The following is a 21,148-nucleotide window of genomic DNA, read 5'->3' as shown; positions in this document are numbered from 1 at the left end:
AACTACAACTCCCAAATGACAAAATCAATACCCCCAATCCCACCAGTGTTCAGATTTGGACGTATCGGGTATTTGTGGCAAATTTGGTCCTGTATATCAGATATTATATTGCGATTCATAACAGTAGCAAAATTACAATTATGAAGTAGCAACTAAAATAAGTTTATGGTTGGGGGTCACCACAACATGAAAAACTGTATTAAGGGGTCGCGGCATTAGGAAGGTTGAGAAACATTGCATAGGCGGTATGAGGAATGATGGGAGCTACCGTCTCAACACATCTGGAGAGACACCATTTATCTGGCCTGACCTAATGCAATAGTCTGACAAAGACCAAAGGGATGCCCTGAGAAGCATGACAATGGAAATGACCACCACCACCCCCCCCCCCCCCGCCTTTGTCTCCATGGCTTCTTGAGTGGAAAGATCATTATAGCTGGGACCTCCTCCCCATTTCCATGGCTGAGGCTTAAAATGAATTAAATTCAAATCTCTGTCTAGAAACAAAAAGTCATACCAACACCACTTGAACTATTTTTGTATTTTATTGTGGAACTGAGCTTGTTTCCTTTACATCAAATATCCTCAATGGAGAGGGGATATTGCACACAAATATCATAAAAGCACTACATATTACTTTTCACTGGAAACTAGTTTTCTACGTTAGATATGACTGGATAGAATAGAGTGATGAAGGATTATAAGACAAAACCATACACAGCTGCAGACCGACACAAACAAGACCATTCGGAACAAGAGAGGAGTGTGTGAGGTGCTTCTCAGCCAGCAACAAGCCTTTCTCTCCATGGTTCGGAAGAATAAATGGCTACATGCAACTATGTGAAAGCAACCTGGCACTTTAGAATTGCGTTTTTCTGGCGTGATTACAGCCCAGCCTTGCGTGAATATAATGGTAGCTCTGGGCAGACGGAGCCCCTAAGCTAATTTAGTGCAGAGAAGCATTTACCCCCCAAAATGTTCAAGGTTTTGATGCTGCATTTTTTTAATTTTATCATTTTGTAAGATCACAACGAACAGTTTTTTTAATAGCAAACATCTTTAACAAGGCAAGCAATGCAACTGCAAATGCATTCAAAGAACTGCTTGTACCTAGACAGATTTTCATAATTTGTTCTACTATCATGTGAAAAAAAAGGAAAAACGCAAGATTTTTTTCTCCCATAAGTGTAAACATATTTTCTCATTGCTAATTAATGCCAGACCACTAAAATTACTATTTCCCTCTGAGCAAGAACTTCTGGTTACATATAAATAAAAGAAAAGTTTGCAATATAAGCTTCAAAAATGCAGAATAATCTCCTTGGAGCAGGAGTTCCCCGGGCAATTTCCCTTTGCAAATTTCTCATCTCGATTCGGTGTTGCAAGGTTTCTAAACTGCTTAAGCTATGAAAGACAGCTAAATACATTCATATACACACTTGTATCCATTCACCACAGTATATGAAGTCAAAATAAAAACAGAATGAATGGACACATGTAATTAAAAGATTTGTTGGAATCAAACCCAAGAAAGAAGATCTGTTTTATGTTTGGAAACAGACTGTGAACTCCACTCATCTGTCACTGAACTTCATCCAGCAATATACTACTCTCATAAAGGCCATGATTAGGAGAATGTTATCCATAGGCAATATCATTTTCTGGAGTATTTTAACACTCCAGCATTGACATCATTAACCTTGCTTCTAGTGATCTGTGTTAAGCTACAAAGCTCAAGAGTGGTGTCTTTGCTGCTTCCTGATTGATAGTTGCTAAGCTAACTGTTTATGGCTGTGAGTAACTACCAGGTTAGTTGCGCAGGCATTGATTTGGTCATGAAGGGTTTATTTTAAATAACACAAAGCCAAGTAGAACACAAGAATACATGTCTGCCATGTAAACCTTTGAGAAGCAAAAAGAGCATAGTTTATAAAATTGATAGACTACCCAACTTTTGCAGATTGAACTCAGAAACCTATCTACCATAAGCTTGGGGTCAACATTTCAGCTACACAATCTGTAGGCGCTTGTGTGAGGAAGTTGTTGCTTTCCTTCACGCTGTATCTCCCTGCATCCTCAAAAAGGCACTCTGGGTGGTTTGCCGGCCCTCAGATGCCAGAGTTCAAGAAGGGCAGGGGTTCACAATGGACAGCAGCAGCAATAGGAATCCGTAACACACAATTATGATCTTCAAGCCTTAGAAAAAAAGATTGCTGATACTCAAGAGTTGAGTAGTGCTTTAAAAGATTTTGAGGCATAAAATAAAAAGACCAGCTGACATAAAATCCCTAATTACATTTTTGCTTCTACAATAAAAAAATATGGATGAGAATGGTCACAAATTGATTTAAATTGAATGGAGTATTAAGGCCGAAATCGAACCTCATTAAGGCTGCAATCCTATCCACATACACCTGGAAATAGATTAGACAAAGAATTGCACTTTCATGCTGATTTCAAACAAGCCACTGCCATGAGACTTCTGCTGTATTTTTTCTTCGTGTTTGGTGTGAGAGAATTGGTCATCTACAAGGGCATTGCCCAGGGGATGCCCAGATGTTTGATGTTTTATCATCCGAGTGGGAGGCTTCTCTCATGTCCCCGCATGGGGAGCTGGAGCTGACAGAGGGAGCTCAACCAGCTCTCCCTGGATTTGAACCACTGACCTATGGGTCAGCAGTCCTACCAGCACAAGGGTTTAACCGATTGCACCTCTGGGGGCTCCAGTCTGCCGTAATGAAGTTTAGAAAAGTTGCTCCTTCTTTCCGGCGAAAAGTTCTCCCTGCCAGAATGAGCAGCAGTCCAAATTAATTTTTCCAAGTTCTTTCAACAAAGCTGCTGTTTTTGAAGGGAGAATAGTGTGTAATATTGCTTTTGCACATATAAATACACAGTGCCTTGCAGAAACATCTGTCCCCCACTCTTTAACTTTTTAGTATTTTATTGTGTTACGACCTGAAACAGAAAGAGGTTTAAATTGGCATTGCTATCATTTAATGTCTGCAAGACACTCAACACTGTGAAATTACCAAATATTTCACTATAGCACAACATTAACCCCCTCAGCAAGCTTTGTCACCTCTCAATGCCTCTAAAAGTCTCATCAGTAGCCAAATGGTGTCCATCCGGATGTCATTTAAATGCAACATCATCTCAGATAAAATATGCTTTTCTCTGAAAGGGCCAAGATTTCAATGGAGACCACATCCAAACAAACTAAAGGACTATCCAAAGAAATCTGGAATAATGTTGTGAAGAAGCACCAAGCAGGGTTGGATTTTAAAGAACTATCTTATCCATGGAGGCTCTGGCGTGGGCTGGTCCATGAGGTCACTAAGAGTCAGAAGAGACTGAACAAATAAGCAACAACATCTTATCTATGGATATCCTTCTGAGTGCCACTGAATCAATTATTACACAGTGGAAATAATATGGCTCAGCCATAACTCTGCTTACAGAAGGCAATCCACTAAAACTAAATTACAGGGTAAGGAAGGCATTAGTTTAAATAGCAAACAAAGTGGTCAATGTTAACTTTGAAGAAAGCTACAACTGAGATGGAAAACATCACAAGGCAGCCATCAGCCAGATGCTCCACAAAGCTGGATTCTGACAAGGAAGAAAGTCATTGCTGAAACAAGCTAAGATCATAGTTTGCAAATGCTTAACCAGCATATACAAAAGGGGTCTCTGAGGCAAGAATAAACTGTTTAGCCATGTCATAAAATGCTACATGCAGCACAAAGTCAAATGTACACATTACCCCGAAAAGACCCCTCCATGCTGAAGCTTGGTGCTGCTATCATATTGTGGGGATTTTTTTTCCTTCTCAGCATGGACTGGGAAACTGGCCAAGGCTGAGGGTAAAACACATGGAAGTAAATACAGGGCAAAAGATGTTGATGGATGATTTTCAAGGAAGGACAACCATAAACGCGCAGCCAAAATAACATTGGCATGGTTTGAAAACAAGAACTGGAATGTTTGAAAATGGCCCGGTCAAATCCCAGACCTTAATTCAACTTTGGAAGTGAGACAGGCCTTGAAAGTTGCTGATCAGCAGTGGTCCCCATCCAACCTAACACAGCACAAAGAATGGGAAATTAGGATTTAGTTATGCAGAGCTAATAGTCTTACTCAAGACTTAGAGCTATAATTTTCCCCTTTGCTTCTATGTCTACATTTTGATTCAGAGGTGTGAATGCTCAGGCAACTAAGGAGTGCCAGTTTGGTTTGTTTACTTGACTTTTGTGCTACTAAAAATATCTTGTGCTTCATAGTGTTGAGTAGCTAGTGTATCCCGTGGTAACAATGCCAATTAAATTCATTTTGATTCTAGAATTGTAACACAGCAAAAATGGCTTATGGTCAAAGAGGGGTGAATAATTCTGCAAGGCAGTGCATATACATGCAATATTGCTCTTGAACGCTGAACAAAAAAATCAAGCAACATACATTTTCATTAAAACAGGTAACCTGGTTGAAATCAGTCTTTCAAGTGGCAATTTCCACAGACTAGCTGCAATATTGTTGCTCACTTTAAATTACAGTCTCCATTCTTAGCTACAAATCCATTGAAATGTTTGATGAAATGTTTTCAATTCCACTTAATTAAAAAGTGAATTTTAAAAAATAATTATAAAACAAAATCAATTCTAGGGAATTTATTAATACAGAGAATATTGCATTAATAACTAATCTGGCCTTCAGTTTCCAGCAGAATTCAGAAATATTCTTCAGGACATTTCCACCCTAATAAATAACTTTTCTGATTTCTAATTCTTGGACACCAAAAATGGAGCCTCACTGATCTTAGTAAGACTTGCTATTAAGAAAACATTCCCTGTAGAAGTAGGCTATAGAAGGTTTTCAGGCAGTTTCTAAGCAAAGCAAAGCTCAGGATACAGTACAGTAATACATGCAGCATAGGCCCAGCAGCACATAATGTATTATTCTTAAGAATATTCTAGTTCATCCAGTGTGGATGAATAGTCTGTTAAGGTTCACAGGAATAGATGCTGCACAGCTAACAGCCACTGTTGAAATGGGAAAGGGCAGGAGAGAAACAGTATTTAATGACTTAGCAAGAGATGGGAATTTGAACTTCATGGTAGATGATGTACTTCAAAATAAAGTTAAGACAATGGAACCAATGTCCTCCATGTGTCCTGCACAAGTTTCTATTATGCCTATACTGGGACAAACAATGCTTTGTCATGTTGTGAATCCATCTTTAGGATCAAGATGTCAGCAGTAGAAACCTAGAGGATTATGAGCTCAGCCATTCTGCTTCTTTCCACAATATGTTTTCCTTCGTCTCTTGTACCACAATCACAGGGAATTCTGACAGACTTGGGCCAAACCTAATAGTGCTTTCATGTATATGTTTCTATTAAAAATCATAGGAACCTACAAGTACACAAGTGTTTGAAGTACCGCCATGATAAAATAATAAATAAAGCAGCATTGCTAAAATTGTCAAACAAAAATAAAACATTAGAATTTTAAAATGCACAAAACATTTAACAAACAATATTTCACAGCATTAACAGGGCTACACGGCCCAAATAAAAAGGGGTCTGAAGTAGTATTTAAAAATATTTTTAAAAATTAGCAGTGCAAATGCACATTTATAAAATAAAACAAAAATAAACAATGTTAACTATCGAAATAAATTATACAGCCAATAGAAAATAAAATGCTGCCCTTCTTAATGGAATCAAAGCCTTCTGCAAAATTATTGGCACAGAATAATACAAATTCCTATTACAGAAGTAAGCTTATGTAAATCCCTTAAAGAACTGCAAAGTAAAACATCATGGTTTTCTGTAAACAGTGATGGCATGCAACCTGGTCCTCAGAAATACTCTATAGCAGCACCAGCAATAGCTCTGCAATGTTTCAGCTACAAAAGGCTCTATGTTTTTTCTAATTCTTTAGCAATGAATGAAATAATGTTCATAAATGGTAGGCTTTACTTGGGCTGTGAGTATTTGGGGTGTGTATGCTTTCATAAAATATTCAGGCAAACCCAATTCGGGCAAACTCATATAAATCAAATTTTCCTAGTTTCCAACACACCTTACAACCTCTAAGGATGCCTGCCATAAGTGTAGGTGAAATGTTAGGAGACCTACAACAACCGAAACCCAATTCTGTCAATAGCTGAAGCTGAATTCTGCAACCTGCCAAAACTATGCACTTTTAATTATTCTTGTTTGGAAAAATCCACTATTCTACTACTTTTCTTGGGAAAGGGGGAAAGACTTTACAAGGTCCTTAAGACCTACACTCTTGGCTGCCAGAAAACCTGAAAAAATAATGTGCCTTCTCCCTTTAACATGATGGGTTGAAAGCAAGTATATGTGTATATGTGTATAGATAAAAGGTTTCATTTTCATTGAGCTGAATTCTGAACCATATTCTGCACTATGTCTGTGTTCTCACAGAATTGCAACATACACACACTGCAGGCTATAAACTTTTCAAAGAAATCTGTAAATGATGGGAAAGACAAGTTCTTTTCACCTCCTTCAGCTAATTTGGCTCAAGAGAAAGGAAACCTGAAGACCAGGAAACTTTTAAAACTCAATCCAGCAGCACTGAACAGTTTCAGAGATGTACTGAAGGGTTACTCGAAATATAACTGAGGATGCTGTGCTGCAACTTCCAAACATACAATGCTTTCTCTGATGCCATGACAAAATATTCTCGCCTGTGTCCAAGGGCCAGCTCAGAATCTAGGCTGCCTTCAAGTTAAAAGGAAGACATCTAGCCCCTCTATCCTAAGGTCCTCAATCACTACCACATAACAATATTTGTTAGTATGCTCCCTGCAAAGCAATTCCTGGCAGTTAACCGTGTTCAATAAATACATTACTGCTATATTGTACTTCCTTCTCCCCAGAACCTTACAACCACACTATGCATTGCCTTACACTATGCATGGTCTCACAAAACTTACAAAAACAAAGGAAACATGCTGCCTTCACCTGAATGTTTTTTCTTTGCATTTTCCTGTAAATGAAACTTCTGTTTAAAAATTCATCTATTAAAAGTCTGCACAGAGCTAAAAAAATTCTTCTGTACATTTGTTTCCATACTCACTCTTAAATTAACAGTCAAAATTACGCAAGACAAAGGAAGGCTTCAAAAGTCTGTACAGATGTGCGGATAACTTTTTTTTTTTTGCAACGTTCTGTCTATGTTTGTAAAGTTTTGCATTTCTGGTACTGGGCACCCTTTCTTCCATACAGCAGAAAAAAGAAAGGCAAGGGGAAAAAAAAAACGTTCAAAACAGGGTTGCTCTTCAGGTGCACCAATGAAGTGTTCAACTTACATACATAACTCATAGCACCAAGCTGTTTGACCAACCAGAGCGGTTTCCAGGCGCACACATGCACAGGCATACTTCTGAACTGGTGTCACTATAATCTTACACGGATGGTTTAAAAACTTGCTATCTTGCATTACAAAATAAGTGCATCAAGTATCTTTGTACATTCAAGTCACTTTCTAAGGCAAATTGTCTACCATATTGTTACTCCCAACTGCTTTGGTATTTCGATCAGTAAACTCGGCGGTGACTCGGGTGTTTCAGCACACACGTTTGTCAAATTTAAGAGGACTTGTTTGTGGGCTTTTCCTGGGAGCGTGCCTTAGACCAACATGTTTGCATGTCAAACAGAATGGGGTTGAAACGACTTGCACAGTATTGCCTAAGAGAATTATGGTATATGAGTATGAAGCATTAAAAGTGAAGCTTGCTAACAGTGAATGAGTGTTTTTGGTTCTCGTGTCCCTTCAAAGCCATGCTCAGTTTCGCTTAAATGTTTTTGCTAATTTGCCACTAAATTAACGCCCGCTCTTGCAATAACTTAAGACTAATGCAAACGTACTTTCTATTTATGTGATGGCAGACTGCAGGAAGCAATACATTGATTGCTTTGGGAGTAATGCAGAACTAATGGTTTTATTCTCCTCTCTCTCTCTCTCTCTCTCTCTCCTCTTTCTTTCCCTCCCTCCCCCCTTCTCTCTTTTTTCTCCTTGTATTTCTATCAAGGGCAAATGCCTCTAACCTGGCAGAAGTCAGCAGTGTTCGCTAGTGCATGGTTTCCAAGTTTTTCAGCAGAAATGAACCTGGATCTGCAGTTTTTGCAATTATTTGAATCCTATGATGGGAATATAGTTATTTCCCTTAGCAATCAGCAAAGACTGAAGAAAAAAAAAGATTAGTGACTTGCATCACTGTGATACAGTATAGCATTTGGCAGGTATATATAGTTCGGCAGCTGAATTAGATGGATTACATTTTTAGAAAAGGTGTTTTCAGACTGAAGAATTTCTGGAAACAAAGTTTAAAGTTGCGAAGCATTGCTTTTTTTTTTTTTTTTACAGTTCAATCTTGCATGCAGGGAAAGATTCATCTTGCATGACAACAGTGCTACTGCTTGCCAAAACCATGATGTTAAGATCCTGTTGTTTCTCGTGGGTTTCTTGATACCATTCCCTCATCACCTCTGAATCGTGGGTTGGGATTAAAGTCACCTGCAAGACAAGAAAAGAGGACACATCTAAGCATGATTCATCAAGTGCAAATCCTGGCAAAAAATTTCAATGTCTGACCTTAAGCACTCCTTTTGGTAAGAATATATCTTAAGTACTTGTGGTTTACATTAAATTTGTGTTTAATGTGTTTTTAAAAAGGTTACAGTAATTCTGCATGAGGCTTTGGTTTTCCATTACAGGGGCATGGCCATTTTGTTTAGCCAAATGAAATTTTACCAGTAGCTCCTGGTAAAGGAGTTCCTAAATATTTAAAGGTAGGGAGTTTTCATCTAATACAGTAAGACCCCCCCCCCCCCACCCAATCATCCGATTCAAAGGCCTGCTGGATTCCCAGAAGATGGTTATAACTACAACACCGCAAAGGGTCCAAATCTTACCATGACCTTCCCCCTCAGTTGTCCTGGAAGTTGTCTCACTAGTGGGTTCACAAAATTTCTGGCTAAAGGGGGTCCTTTAGCCAGAAATTTTGTGAACCCACTAGTGAGACAACTTCCAGGACAACTGAGGATTCGTGCTTATAACAATGAGTTTGGGGGAATTGAAGTAGATATGTAAAAGACCATGGAAAAGTTCAGAAAAGAACCACTCTCTTCACAGAGGGAGAGGTAAACATAAAAGTTCAGAAACAAACCACTCTCTTCACAGAGGGAGAGGTAAGTGCAGAAAAACACTCCTTTCTCTGGGCCTGACTCTTCTGAATTCTGTTCTCAGTGGGCAGAGAAGATGATCTATTAAATTCAATAGCTTTTGAGGGGCAGAGCTTGGAAATCTTTCCATAACAGTGTCAATAGAAATAATAACATTTAATTGTGTGTTTAGTGCAACCCTAGTTCACACTGGGCAAAGTGTCACTCATGAGCCACATGAGGCCAACCAGACCTAAAAAGACTGAGAGATCTCACTACTTAAAATAGCCAGCATCACTTGCTGCACCTTGATGCAAATAACCTTCTTTGTCTGCAGCAACCATGGTGCTCCCACACATTCCCATCTCCTCCTTCCACTCCCTTGCATAGTTCCAACTTAAATTTCTCCTGTCCATTCTCAATGTCTAGCAATGCTACCACTCCCCCTCCTTCTGTCACATTTTTGCTTTAATCACTGCTTTAAATCCTTTTTGCTCAACCCCCTTCAGTACATCCCTGCATTAAATCTGGTTTGCTCAACCCATTTCAACAAAAATATAGTCTGTTTCTCCAATTGTTCTCATTCTTCCTGACAAGAAAACTGCCATATACATATACATACACACATATGCACAATACATATAGGGTCGTGATACAATTGTCTCTCCCTGCCCTAATTTAGACATGAATGGAAAAATACAAGATTTTGTTTCTTTAAAACAATCTTTTGCCATCTTTAAATAATATCAGTACACGTTTTGAAGCGGAAGTCTAAGTGATATTCAACTAACACATATTTGTATCATCTATTATCGTTAACTTCTTAACAGAAAAATAGCCAGAAATATTATCCACTGCCACATCCTCCCAAGTTTCAAGTGACTTTTAAGCAGTGAAGTCTAGAATATAACGAATAAGCATTGTTTCATTCACATGATAACTCCTTTGTTATTCCCCAAATATAACGCATCACAAATACAACTCAGTGATCACTGGATTGTATTTCGTCAATACAGGAGTTCAACTGACAAGGAAAAAAATCAACAAAGTAGTGAGTTAAGGAAATGTCTTAAAGGTAATTTTGTTTTAAATGGGCATTTGCCTAGTTGCAGGGGTGGAAATCATGCCACCTCCAAGGGATATTGGACTCCACTTCCCAAAATTCCCCACCATCAGATATGCTGGTGGGATGCTGGAAGTATTCTGGCCCTATCTGGAAAGTCAGATGAGTCCTACTTCTGCTTTAGAGCAATAAGCAATGAATAAGAACATACTGTATCTACTCAAGTCTAATGCTCACCTTTTTTTACTTAATTACCCTCCCAAAATTAGTCTGCACGTTAGATTTGCATAATATGTTACAATACTTTTTGGGCTTTGGGTTTTTGAAAATTGAGGTGCACGTTAGATTTGATGGCTCACTACATTCAATTTGAGCAGATATGGGTATTAAAGACTAACTTTACTTAACAAGGTCTGATTGCACATCCTTAAATTGGAACTAGATATGACAGAAGCATCCTTAATTAAGCAAACTGAATCATTTTCGTTTGGAGGAAAGGTTCTTTACCTTAAATATAACTTTGATTTTAATTTTAAATATCATTAGCATATGCTATGAAATCATTTCTTGCCATTTAGACCAGATAGGCTGGTATTGAATAAGAAGTCACAGCTCAAAGTCTAAATATTGTAAGTTTTTTCCCAGCTTTCTGTAGTTATGTTTCTTTCAAGTTGTGATTTGAAAGTACTGGAGAGCTTACCTGCATGTTGCTTCCCCATTGAGCCTTGCCCTCCAGCAGGGAATCCAGGACTGCCCTGCTTGGTTCTTCCGCAGCAGGATCATTCCCACTCACCACATAATAGGAGGACCTCACCCTCTTGAAAAACTCAACATCCACATTCTTACTATTGCTGTGGTTGGGAATGTAAACCAGGTCCATGTACACTGGAGGTCCTGGAGGTACAGCTATCGATTTGGTTGGTTTCCCATTTCCAGATCCTTTGAAAAATGACAATAATGAAACAACAGTGGTATGCTTCAAAGTTGGACAGAGCATGCGCATAACAAACTATGACACATGTTCCCATGTGAGCCGCGCCGTCCCTTTGCGGAGATGGAGGTGGGGTATAAAAATTAAGTTGTCATTATTATTATTATTCGGTTTTTTCCTTCAACCCATCAGAGATGGCTCCTCTAGATGTAAATAGTAAACCTATCATTCTTATATCAAACAATAAAAAATAATTGTTTGGTGACAATCTCTGTATTTATTTTGGATCCAGTAGATATGTATGTTGGAGGCACCAGATTCTGTCTGGTCTTGGAAGTCAAGCAGGATCAGCTCTGCTAGGTACTTGGATGGGAGATTGCCATTGAATACCAAGTGCTCTATGCGATATTTCAGAGACGGAAACAGGCAAAACTGCCTCTGAGTATTCCTTGTCTATGAAAATTCTTTGAAATTCAAAGAATCACAGTAAATCAACAGGCAACTTGAACACATATACACACAAGTGTGTTAAGGTCTGTAAAATCTACACAATGTTAATTTCTAAGCCAAGATTCATTCACATCCTTTGCCATATCAGGAACTGAGTAAAAATATGAGTAAAAGCAGCTCTGTTAAATCTCAGCATAACCGTCTGTTTCTTATTAAGTGGTTTATTGCTCAGATATTATTAAGAAATCATGATCATTTTGTTGCTCACTGTGGTCAACCGTTTCTCTTCATATCCTTTGTATATCAATGGCACTATACATGAGAAACATAATAGCTATGCTTTCTCCTGTTTCTGGGACAGATTCCATGCTATACTGTAAATCAGGAGTGAAGCACTTTTGGCTTTGCAAATGTTTTGGACTTCAACTCTCAGAAGGCACAGACAGTATATTAAAAGCAAATGATTCTTGCTTTTAATGTTATAATGAAAAACATGGGGGTGAATCATGAGGCCAACACTCCCCATACCTACATTTTCTTCTGTACTGAAACTACTGTATAGTATTGAAACACAAGTGTCTCAGCATGCTGAATTGGACACCGCGATTTACATCCCCAAGCATGAATATACTGAAAACTCATTTGTTGTGCTACATGTTAGGAAAAACACTCTTGTAATTCCAGTTTTCCCACAAAAGCCATGTTTGTTATGTAAAGGCAGAAGCTACTTTACACACTAGTCTTACTATTTAAACACCCCCCTCCCCATCTTCATACATATTGAGTCATCAAAATGCCACTGAATTGTAATGATGCATGACACCAAAATTATGCAAAGCAAAATCTCTAATAGAGTAATTTAAGTTTATATTAATAGTCCTCATGTAAATAACTGTTTTTGGCAAACATCTGTATATACAGAATTCCTTATTATTATTATTATTATTATTATTATTTGAAACACAACAAGATGAGTCCACAGCAAACAAGATCACTCTGCTGGCTGTTGTATTGGATCACACGTTGGACACTTCCCAAGTGTATAGGACTGTGTGATGTATTGGCGAATAACGCGTGCAGATCCCAGTAAGGTGGCCTTTTACAGCTGGCAGATGGTCATTTTTGTCAGTGCCGATAGTGTATAAGTGCAGGCCAAGGTCTTTTCGGCACTGCACCCAGTGTGCCGATCATCACTAGGACCACCTTTACTGGCTTGTGCCAGAGTCTTTGCAGTTTGATCTTTAAATCCTCATATTGTGTTTTATTATTATTATTATTATTATTATTATTATTATTATAAAATGATCAAGGGTCTGGAGAACAAGCCCTATGAGGAGCGGCTTAAAGAGCTGGGCATGTTTAGCCTGAAGAAAAGAAGGCTGAGAGATGATAGCCATGTATAAATATGTGAGAGAAAGCCACAGGGAGGAGGGAGCAAGCTTGTTTTCTGCTTCCCTGGAGACTAGGACACGAAACAATGGCTTCAAACTACAAGAAAGGCGATTCCACCTGAACATTAGGAAGAACTTCCTGACTGTGAGAGCTGTTCAGCAGTGGAACTCTCTGCCCTGGAGTGTGGTGAAAGATTTTAAACAGAGCTTCTTTGGAAGCTTCTTTGGAAGCTTTTAAACAGAGGCTGGATGGCCATCTGTCAGGGGTGCTTTGAATACAATATTCCTGCTTCTTGGCAGGGGGTTGGACTGGATGGTCCACGAGTTCTCTTCCAACTCTATGATTCTATTCTATTATTATTATTATTATTATTATTATTATTATTATTATTACATTATTATTATTATTATTATTATTATTATTATTATTATTATTATTCTATGATCATTTTTACTAAATGGCATTGACTGACACACACACACACACACACACACACACACACACACACATATAAGTTGCTCCATCTCAATAACTTACCTGCAGTTGTAGTCTTTGCTGACTTTGATGTCGTCGAATTGGCAGCATTTTTGGTTTCCTTGTCTTTTTCCTCATTGCGGGAAGATTTTATCTCAGGAGTAGAGATATTTTTGGCAGCTTTCTCCACTGACTCCTTCTTCTTTGGAGAAGCTGTTCTTGAAACTTTATCAAATGCTTCCTTCAAGCCAGCAGGCTTGGGTGAAGCCATTTGTTTTGATTTGCTGTCACCCTTCTTGGCAGGAGAGGAAGACTTGGTCTTTATACCCTGTTTTTTCGTTTTCGTTTTTTCCTTCAGATCCTTCCTCAAAGGTTTGCCTATGTTCTGCTCAATAGGCAAGGTCTCTGGGTCTACCATTGAAACATCGGGGTGCCTGGGTGAAGGGCTACGATCTTGCATTGGGACTGGTGGAGGATCAATGTGTTCATACGTGATGGTTTTATCTGTTGGAATAGTTTCAGATTCGTCTTCTGAATCAATGTTAGCATCTGCTGTAATAGAAGGACACTCTTCTGTCTCAGGTGGCACATCTGAGTCAGTTTGTGATGGAGCAGATTCACTGACTGAGGTTGGAGGAGTTTCACCACACAGGCGTGCTTGTTGTTTTCCTCCTGAAGGTGGTTGTCCTCCTCCAGATTGAGTTAATGGCTTCTCTTGTTCTTGAGACTGTTCCTCACTTGCAAACCATTCTAAAGGGTTAGGATTAATAAATGAAGGTGAAAGTTCAGTTTTTGGATGTTTATATTCACAAGAAGAAACAAGACATAGATCAACATCTTGACGGGTTTCTGTTTTTTCTGAAACAAAGTATTTATCAACCTCATAGTGGTAGCTAGCTGTATCGGGTGATCTGGTGGTTTTCCCACTCATTTCATAAGAGTAACTGACTGTTTCGGGTGATTTGCTAGTTTTTCCAGTGCTTTCATAAGAGTAGTCGATCCTTTCAGGTGATTTGCTTGTTTTTTCAGTGGTTTCATAAGAGTAGCTAAGAGATTCAGACAATCCAAGACTTTTTTCACAGGAATAATCAAACTTTTCTGGTGACTTGGTGGCTTTTCCTGTTGTTTCGTATGAAAAACTATCAGTCTCAGGGGATCTGGTGGTTTTCCCTGTGGCAACATAAGAATAAGCAAGAATTTCAGGGGATCCCATGACTTTCTCTGTTTTTTCATAAGAATAATCAGTATCTTCTGGCGACCTAGTGATTTTTCCAGTCCCATTGTAAGAGTAATTAAGAGCTTGGGGTGATCCTGCAGTTTCCTCAACATCTTCCTGATCTGTACAGCCTAGAAGCTCCTGCCTATGTTTCGTTAGAGTGTCTTGAACTACTGAGGTATGGTAACCAAATGATTTGTCTGGTGACATATGCAATGATAATGGAGGCGACTGGGAAGTGGCAGTTGTATCTTTAATCACAGGAGGTGAATCTGAAAAACCAGGTGAATATAAAGGAGAAGATTCCCTTGGTGTTAATGGAGACAAGTCGGACTTTGGTGAAAGTTTTTCTCCCAGGCTCTGAATTTTTTCAGATGAAAATGCAGAATGTAATGGCATATCATGAGGCTGTGTGACACCTGATAGAGTTTCCTCTTGCAGTGGAGAGCTTGCCGGTGAAGGTGTGTGAGCCGAGGAGGAAGAGGGTGAAGCCTCTATCTGGGATACTGAAATGATCTCTGAAATATCCTTCTCATGGCTATAGCATGCTTGGTCCACTGGTGATATTTTATTTGGAAAAGAGTGTTCCTGCATGTCTGAAGGGCTGAAATCAACTTCGGTTGGACCATTTTCGGATATATGGTGCATAGTAGCACCTGCTATAGGATGTTCAGGGGACTGTCTACTAAAATCCATTGCCAAAGATTGCTCTGGGGAATCTTGTCCAAATTCTACAGACATGGTTGATTGTTCGGGAGACCTATGATCTTGAGCAGGTGTCCTTGATTTTGCTGTTTTAGGGGAGAAATCTGGGGGAGAAATGGACATAGGCCTTGGGCATTCTTCTTTGGATGGAGACATTTCTGTTTCCTGAAATGTTGTGGGTGTTTGTACAACAGATACGGAAAGAGAATCATCTACTTCAGTAGAGTGAGGGGATCCAACCTCAGCATGCAGTGAAGGAGATACATCATCAGTAGTAGGCTCTGGAAAGGAACTAGTAGCAACTGATGCTGTGGAAACAGAGGCAACTCCTTCAATGTGTGAATAAGTATCTTCTGCTACAACTTCATCAACAGGAGTTGCAGATTTATCAGAGACTGTCCCTTCAGAAATGGACATTTTGGTGTCTTCTTTAAAACAGCTAAAATGACTAATATCTACCTGTGTGGGAGAAATCTCTCCTAGTTTCCTTTCATCCAAAATAGATACAGGATGAGTTTCAGAAGCTTCGAGGTCATCTTTTTTCTTTTCTAGGACAAAGTCTGATTTTGATGGTGTAAGCTGCATATCTTTTTCAACTTGCTTTTCTTCGAAAACAGTTGTAGAAGTAGTCTCAGAAGCTGGGCTCTTCTGCAAGGGAGAGCCATCTTTTTCACTGTTTTCAAAGGGACTCGATGTTTCTCTGGGGTAAGATTTTACATCAGCACTCAAAAATTCATCATAGGAAGACTCTGAACCTATGAGTGGTGGGCTTCGTAAAGGCGAGAGCACTTTTTCAAATGGTGATTCGGAGTCAGGCACTGGTTCATCCATTGGGCTTATTCTATTTTTATCAATGCTATCTTTGGCATCAGTAACTTCAAAAGTGATTGAGGCTTCTGTTGTTTTACCAGTAATCTCAGAGGGGAGTTGGTTTGGCTTTTCATCTGTGGGAGACTGATAATAAGGAGTGTGTCCAGCACTACCAGCGGCTGATTGTGAAGGGGATACTACTTCTAATGTTTTATCATCAGGACTGGCACATTGCTCTTCCAGGCTTTCATGATGTTTTTCTGACACTGCTGAGAGAGTTGCAGGCTCAGATGACACTTTAATTTCATTGGGAGTCAGGGAGAAGTTCACACTGCGTTCACTAAGAGGTGTTTTAGCAATTGGTGAGAGAAGGCCTGGACTTTCATCTATTGGGCTATGCTTCTCCTCCAAAGCTTCTGAAATTTCTAATTTGCTAGTACTTTTGATCTCATTTACTTGTTGACGGTACACATCTTGGAAAGAAGATTTGCCAAATTTGTCTTCCTCTAAAGATGAAGGTGGTGAAATCGTAGAAGCTGAAACATTATAATCTTTACCTTCAGTAGCATCTGTTTTAGATCCTTCAGATAACCCATTGAAAGCATCAGGAAGTGGAGAAAGTTTATCCCTAGTAAACTCTTGAGTGTATAGAGCTGACTCATACTTAGTAATGTTAACATATTCTTGAGAAGGGGATTCACTTTCTTCATTATTCGTTTCATCACTCATCACATCTCTTGGAGTTGACATTTCATCCATTGGAGTTGGTTCACTGGATATTTCAATAGTGGACTGGGTATAACCTGAAGTAGCAGTAAATTCCTCAGGCGGATCTTCTCTATTTTCCTCATCTGAAACAGTTGCTTCACTTTCTGACCCACCAGGTAAAGTTTCATCCTGGATTGAAGATGCTGGTTCTTTAGGAGGAGACTGAGATTCTGAATGCTTCATTGGAGTATGCAAGCCATATTTAGCATCAATCTCACCAGCCTCTGCTGCTTTGTCTACCACAGCCATAACATAATCTTCTTCAGCTGCCATCTTCTCTGTTTCCTCTTCATCTTTGACACCCTCAATTTTGTCTTCCTCCTCAGCTTCCTCCTCAGTCTCTTCTGTTTCTGCCTTTTCATCTACATTTTCTTCATCTTGCTCTTCAGCCTTAGCTCTAAATTCTGCTTTTTCATCATACTTCAAACCTTTCATTTTTTCATACTCAGGTACTCTGGTCATTTCTTTTTCAATCTCAATTATATCCTTCATATCTTGGTGTCTGATGCCTAGAGGTTCCTCTTCTTCTTCATTTTCACCTTGTTCTTCAGCCTCCTCTGTCTCAGCCTTTTCTTCATAGTCACCTGCCTCAGAAGATTCTTCCAAACCCGTTCCTTCATCTTCAAACTTTTCATTGTCATCAACCCTGTCCTTTCCAACAGACTCCAGCTCTTCAGGTGTTTGCTCACATTCTCCCTCAGGTTCAGTGGTTGTTATGCCTTCATCAGGAGAATCAGCGGGACCCCCTGTTTTTTCCTTCTCAACTTCATAATCTTCCTTTCGATCTATATCTGTTAATTTGTCTTCATTTCCTATTATATCTACCTGAGATTTTATCTCTTTCACCACTTCAACTTCTTCAGCTTTTAATTCCTCAAAGTCTTTTGTTAAATCCTCTGGTGAAGACATGAGTGACCTCTCAACTTCAAGTTCTTTCCCACTTGCCGCCACACCTGCAGCTGCCACGGTTGCAGCAACAGCCCCCAAAGCAGTCACTGCAGCTGCTGCTTCGGAAACTTTGATCTCTTTCTTCAGTGGCTTGCTTTTAACTTTCTCCTTTGGTTTCCCAAGAAGCCCACTTTCTTTTTTGACAGACTCTTCTTTCTTTTGTGGCTTAGGCTTTGTGACAGTCTTTTTTGACTCGGGCAAAGAGGCAGATGTTTTCTTTGTTTCTTTAAGAAGCTTCTTGGGCTCTTTCTTCTCTTCTTTTTTAATTTCCTTTTTCTCTTCTTTTTTAGGGGGAGCTTCTTTCTTTGATTCTTTTTTAGATTCTTTTTTCACATCCTTCTTGGCATCTTCCTTTTTAGGCTTTTCCTCTTTCTTAGCCAGGGTTTTTTCTTCTCTCTTAGATACTTCTTTCTTTGGTTTTTCTTTTTCTTCTTGCTTTTCCTCAGATTTTGCTTTTATGTCCTTTTTCACATGTTTCTCCTTTATTACTTTTGGTTTGACATCTGCTGCTTGTTTTTCAGCTGGTTCTGATTTTACAAGCTGCTGTTCTTTAGCTGTCAAATCCTTTTCTGTCACCGAGAGTCTAGTTTCAGCTTTTGCTGTTTTATCTTTTTTTGCTATGGGTTTCTCTTTACTTTCTACTTTTTGAGCCTTTTCAGGTGGACTAGACTTCCCTGTATCAGATGCCTCATCTCTTGATTCCTTTCTGACTGTTTTGCTAGATAGTTGTTTTGTCACAGGTTTGAGACTTTCCTTACTATCTGTTCGCTGTTTCAGTTTTGTTTGTTTTACCGCTGGACTCGCTATATTACCAGTAAGGTCTTTCTGTGTAACAGTTGGCTGCTTAAGAAAGTCTAAATGTTTGAGTTTTTCCAATCCATCTAGTATACTATATTGAGTACTATTCCCTGGAAAGAGAACTCTGATGATTTTTTCAGAGGGATTTGCTGGATGCCATACAATCAAAGATGATATTGATGTTAAATAGGACACTGGGATGTCTATCTCTTGACCGTTTGGTAGAACAAGTTCAGCTTTATCTTTGCTCGTACCTGTCCACTGATGCATGAAATATTGCATCTCTTTGCTATTTTTGACTGGGTTAAGCACATACATTTCCAGTTTTCCTACTCCCATTTTTTGAAAAAGAATAATAGGCTCAGTGCTGTTTCCAGAATTCCTAAAAAGAGGTTCTGGTTTCATAGATAGCTTGCTTAAGTAGTGAAGTGTAAAACAGGCCTCTTCTATGCTTCTTTTCAACTGGAAATTAGGATCAGGGTTTCCTAGGCTTTCAGGGACATTAAGAAACACAACTCCTAAATCTGGTGAAATTAGATTTTTCATCCAGTCACTATTGGTAGTAGAGCCTTGAGACTGCTCCTCTTCTAATTCAGCTATTTTTCGTTGTAGCATGCTGTTAATTCCTGGCAAGTTGTCATCCCCAATGTGGGTGAGCAGAATTGAATCCACTCTATCCAAATGTCGGATGAGTTTCCAGAAACAAGATTTTCTCTCCGAGCCCCCATTGATAAGCATGTTGAATCCATTAACTGCAAACAAAGCAGAATCTCCTCTTCCACCAGGGAAAATGTAGCAACAAGGTTTAGAAAGCTTCAAAAAACCTCCTGACGTTGGTGGCTCCAAGATATCGAAAGGTGATGGCACTTCCACTGACTCTGAAAGGTATTCTGTGAACTCAGAAAGTCCTTCCATTTCAGGCAAAATAGAGGCAGAATTGAGTTTGATGTTGATGAAATCTTGAAGGTTGTGTCTGTCAAGGTTTGAATTCTTCCAGTCCCCTTCCTCAGGACAGAAAAGCGTTAAGCTGGCTTTATTGGCAGGGTGAGTCGTACTCAACAGTTCTCCAATCTGAAGTTGCAAAACACAAGAGGAAATATTATAAGGCAATTTGGACTTAGGACCTTATTGCATTGTGATATAATCTTGTTTATATCGGTATGCATCCTATATTTTTTTTAGGACTGGATGTATACTGTATTTGAGATGGAATGCATACTCTCCCCATCACATTCAGTTATTACGATTTGAAAATACCGCACTTTAACTCATCACACCATGGAAGGCTGGTTCTTCTCAAACTTCTGGAATGCCTCCCAAAATCACTTTATTATTATTATTTCTAATATTTCTAATATTATGCAATATTTGAAGTCTCAAACAACAATTATCGTGAGATTTTTACCTGACAGAATGTATACTGATTTTCTGAGCACACATAAAAACAGTGCCTCAGCAACGTACAAAATCCTAGTACATTTTTAAAAACACAATCAGAATCCTGTGTGCAATAACTCAGTCTCTGAAATGTTTTGTACTGACAGAATGCGACAAATGTCATATGATAGGATCCATTCAGAACTCCATTCAAAGAGTCTCAGAAATTGAGTATATCCCAGTGTGATAAGACCCTGAATAATTTTCACTTGCCATAAAATCAACTGGATGTTCTTGGTGATCACCTGAACCTGAAAATAACTCAATGTTGTAGAAAGAAATCCAATATATTGTGCGTAGGTAATTCTAAATGAGGCCTCAACAACTTCTATTTCATTGCCTAAACACTGCCCTTCACCCCTAGTGTTGTGATAGTACTTTATCAACGCATTATTGTCCTATTATATGTGAGTTGCAACAATGGCCGGAATGCTGTTGCAGACTTATGTATTGGAAAATGGACTAACGTGTGGGATTAAGAATTGGATAGTTCTGTAAAGCAATAAAGGGCTGCCATTACATTACTATGTAGGAGAGCCAGCAAAAGGACCAATGCACATTGGGATTGATGCACAATGGGACCCATGAATTTGGAATCCACTCTATCCAAATGTCCCATTACACATCACGACACTAACTAAGGAATGCTGATGCACTTTGGGACATTATTGCCAGTTGTCCCACAATGCACCTTTGCAATTCACTAACAGGGTCTCATGTAGCTAGATTTACATAAAGGACAATGTGATAGAGAATTAGGGCCAACATTTGGTTTAGCGAATAACAATTTGTGTATGTGTTTTAGACTATAGGTATTCTTTGTACACAGCAGCTTATTGGATCTGTCACTCAAGTTACTATTTTATATTTGGTTTTAGTTGATAGGCTATAATAAAAATAGATCCTGCTAGCCTATAATTGTCCTTCATGCTCACCTAGAAGAATTTACATGCTTCACCTAA

At 39.0% G+C, this 21,148-nt stretch overlaps 1 protein-coding gene across 1 annotated transcript in view; it reads right to left on the bottom strand.

Annotated features, from left to right (window-relative positions):
* Positions 1-526: 526 nt before the first annotated feature.
* The window catches only part of MAP1B (microtubule associated protein 1B), a 99,785-nt gene continuing 79,163 nt past the window's right edge, over positions 527-21,148 (bottom strand). Inside the window, exons 5-7 of the mRNA XM_060761691.2 lie at positions 13,568-19,820; positions 10,958-11,196; positions 527-8,547 (exon numbers count right to left, since the gene is read on the bottom strand). Coding sequence (XP_060617674.2) covers positions 8,392-8,547; positions 10,958-11,196; positions 13,568-19,820 — 6,648 coding nt within the window. The 3' untranslated portion in view covers positions 527-8,391. The remainder of the gene's footprint in view (positions 8,548-10,957; positions 11,197-13,567; positions 19,821-21,148) is intronic.

This window comes from Anolis sagrei, chromosome 2 (assembly GCF_037176765.1).
Source record: "Anolis sagrei isolate rAnoSag1 chromosome 2, rAnoSag1.mat, whole genome shotgun sequence".
Lineage (NCBI taxonomy): Eukaryota > Metazoa > Chordata > Lepidosauria > Squamata > Dactyloidae > Anolis > Anolis sagrei.
Note: the sequence above shows the minus strand (reverse complement) of the source record. Positions and strands in the feature narration are given on the sequence as shown.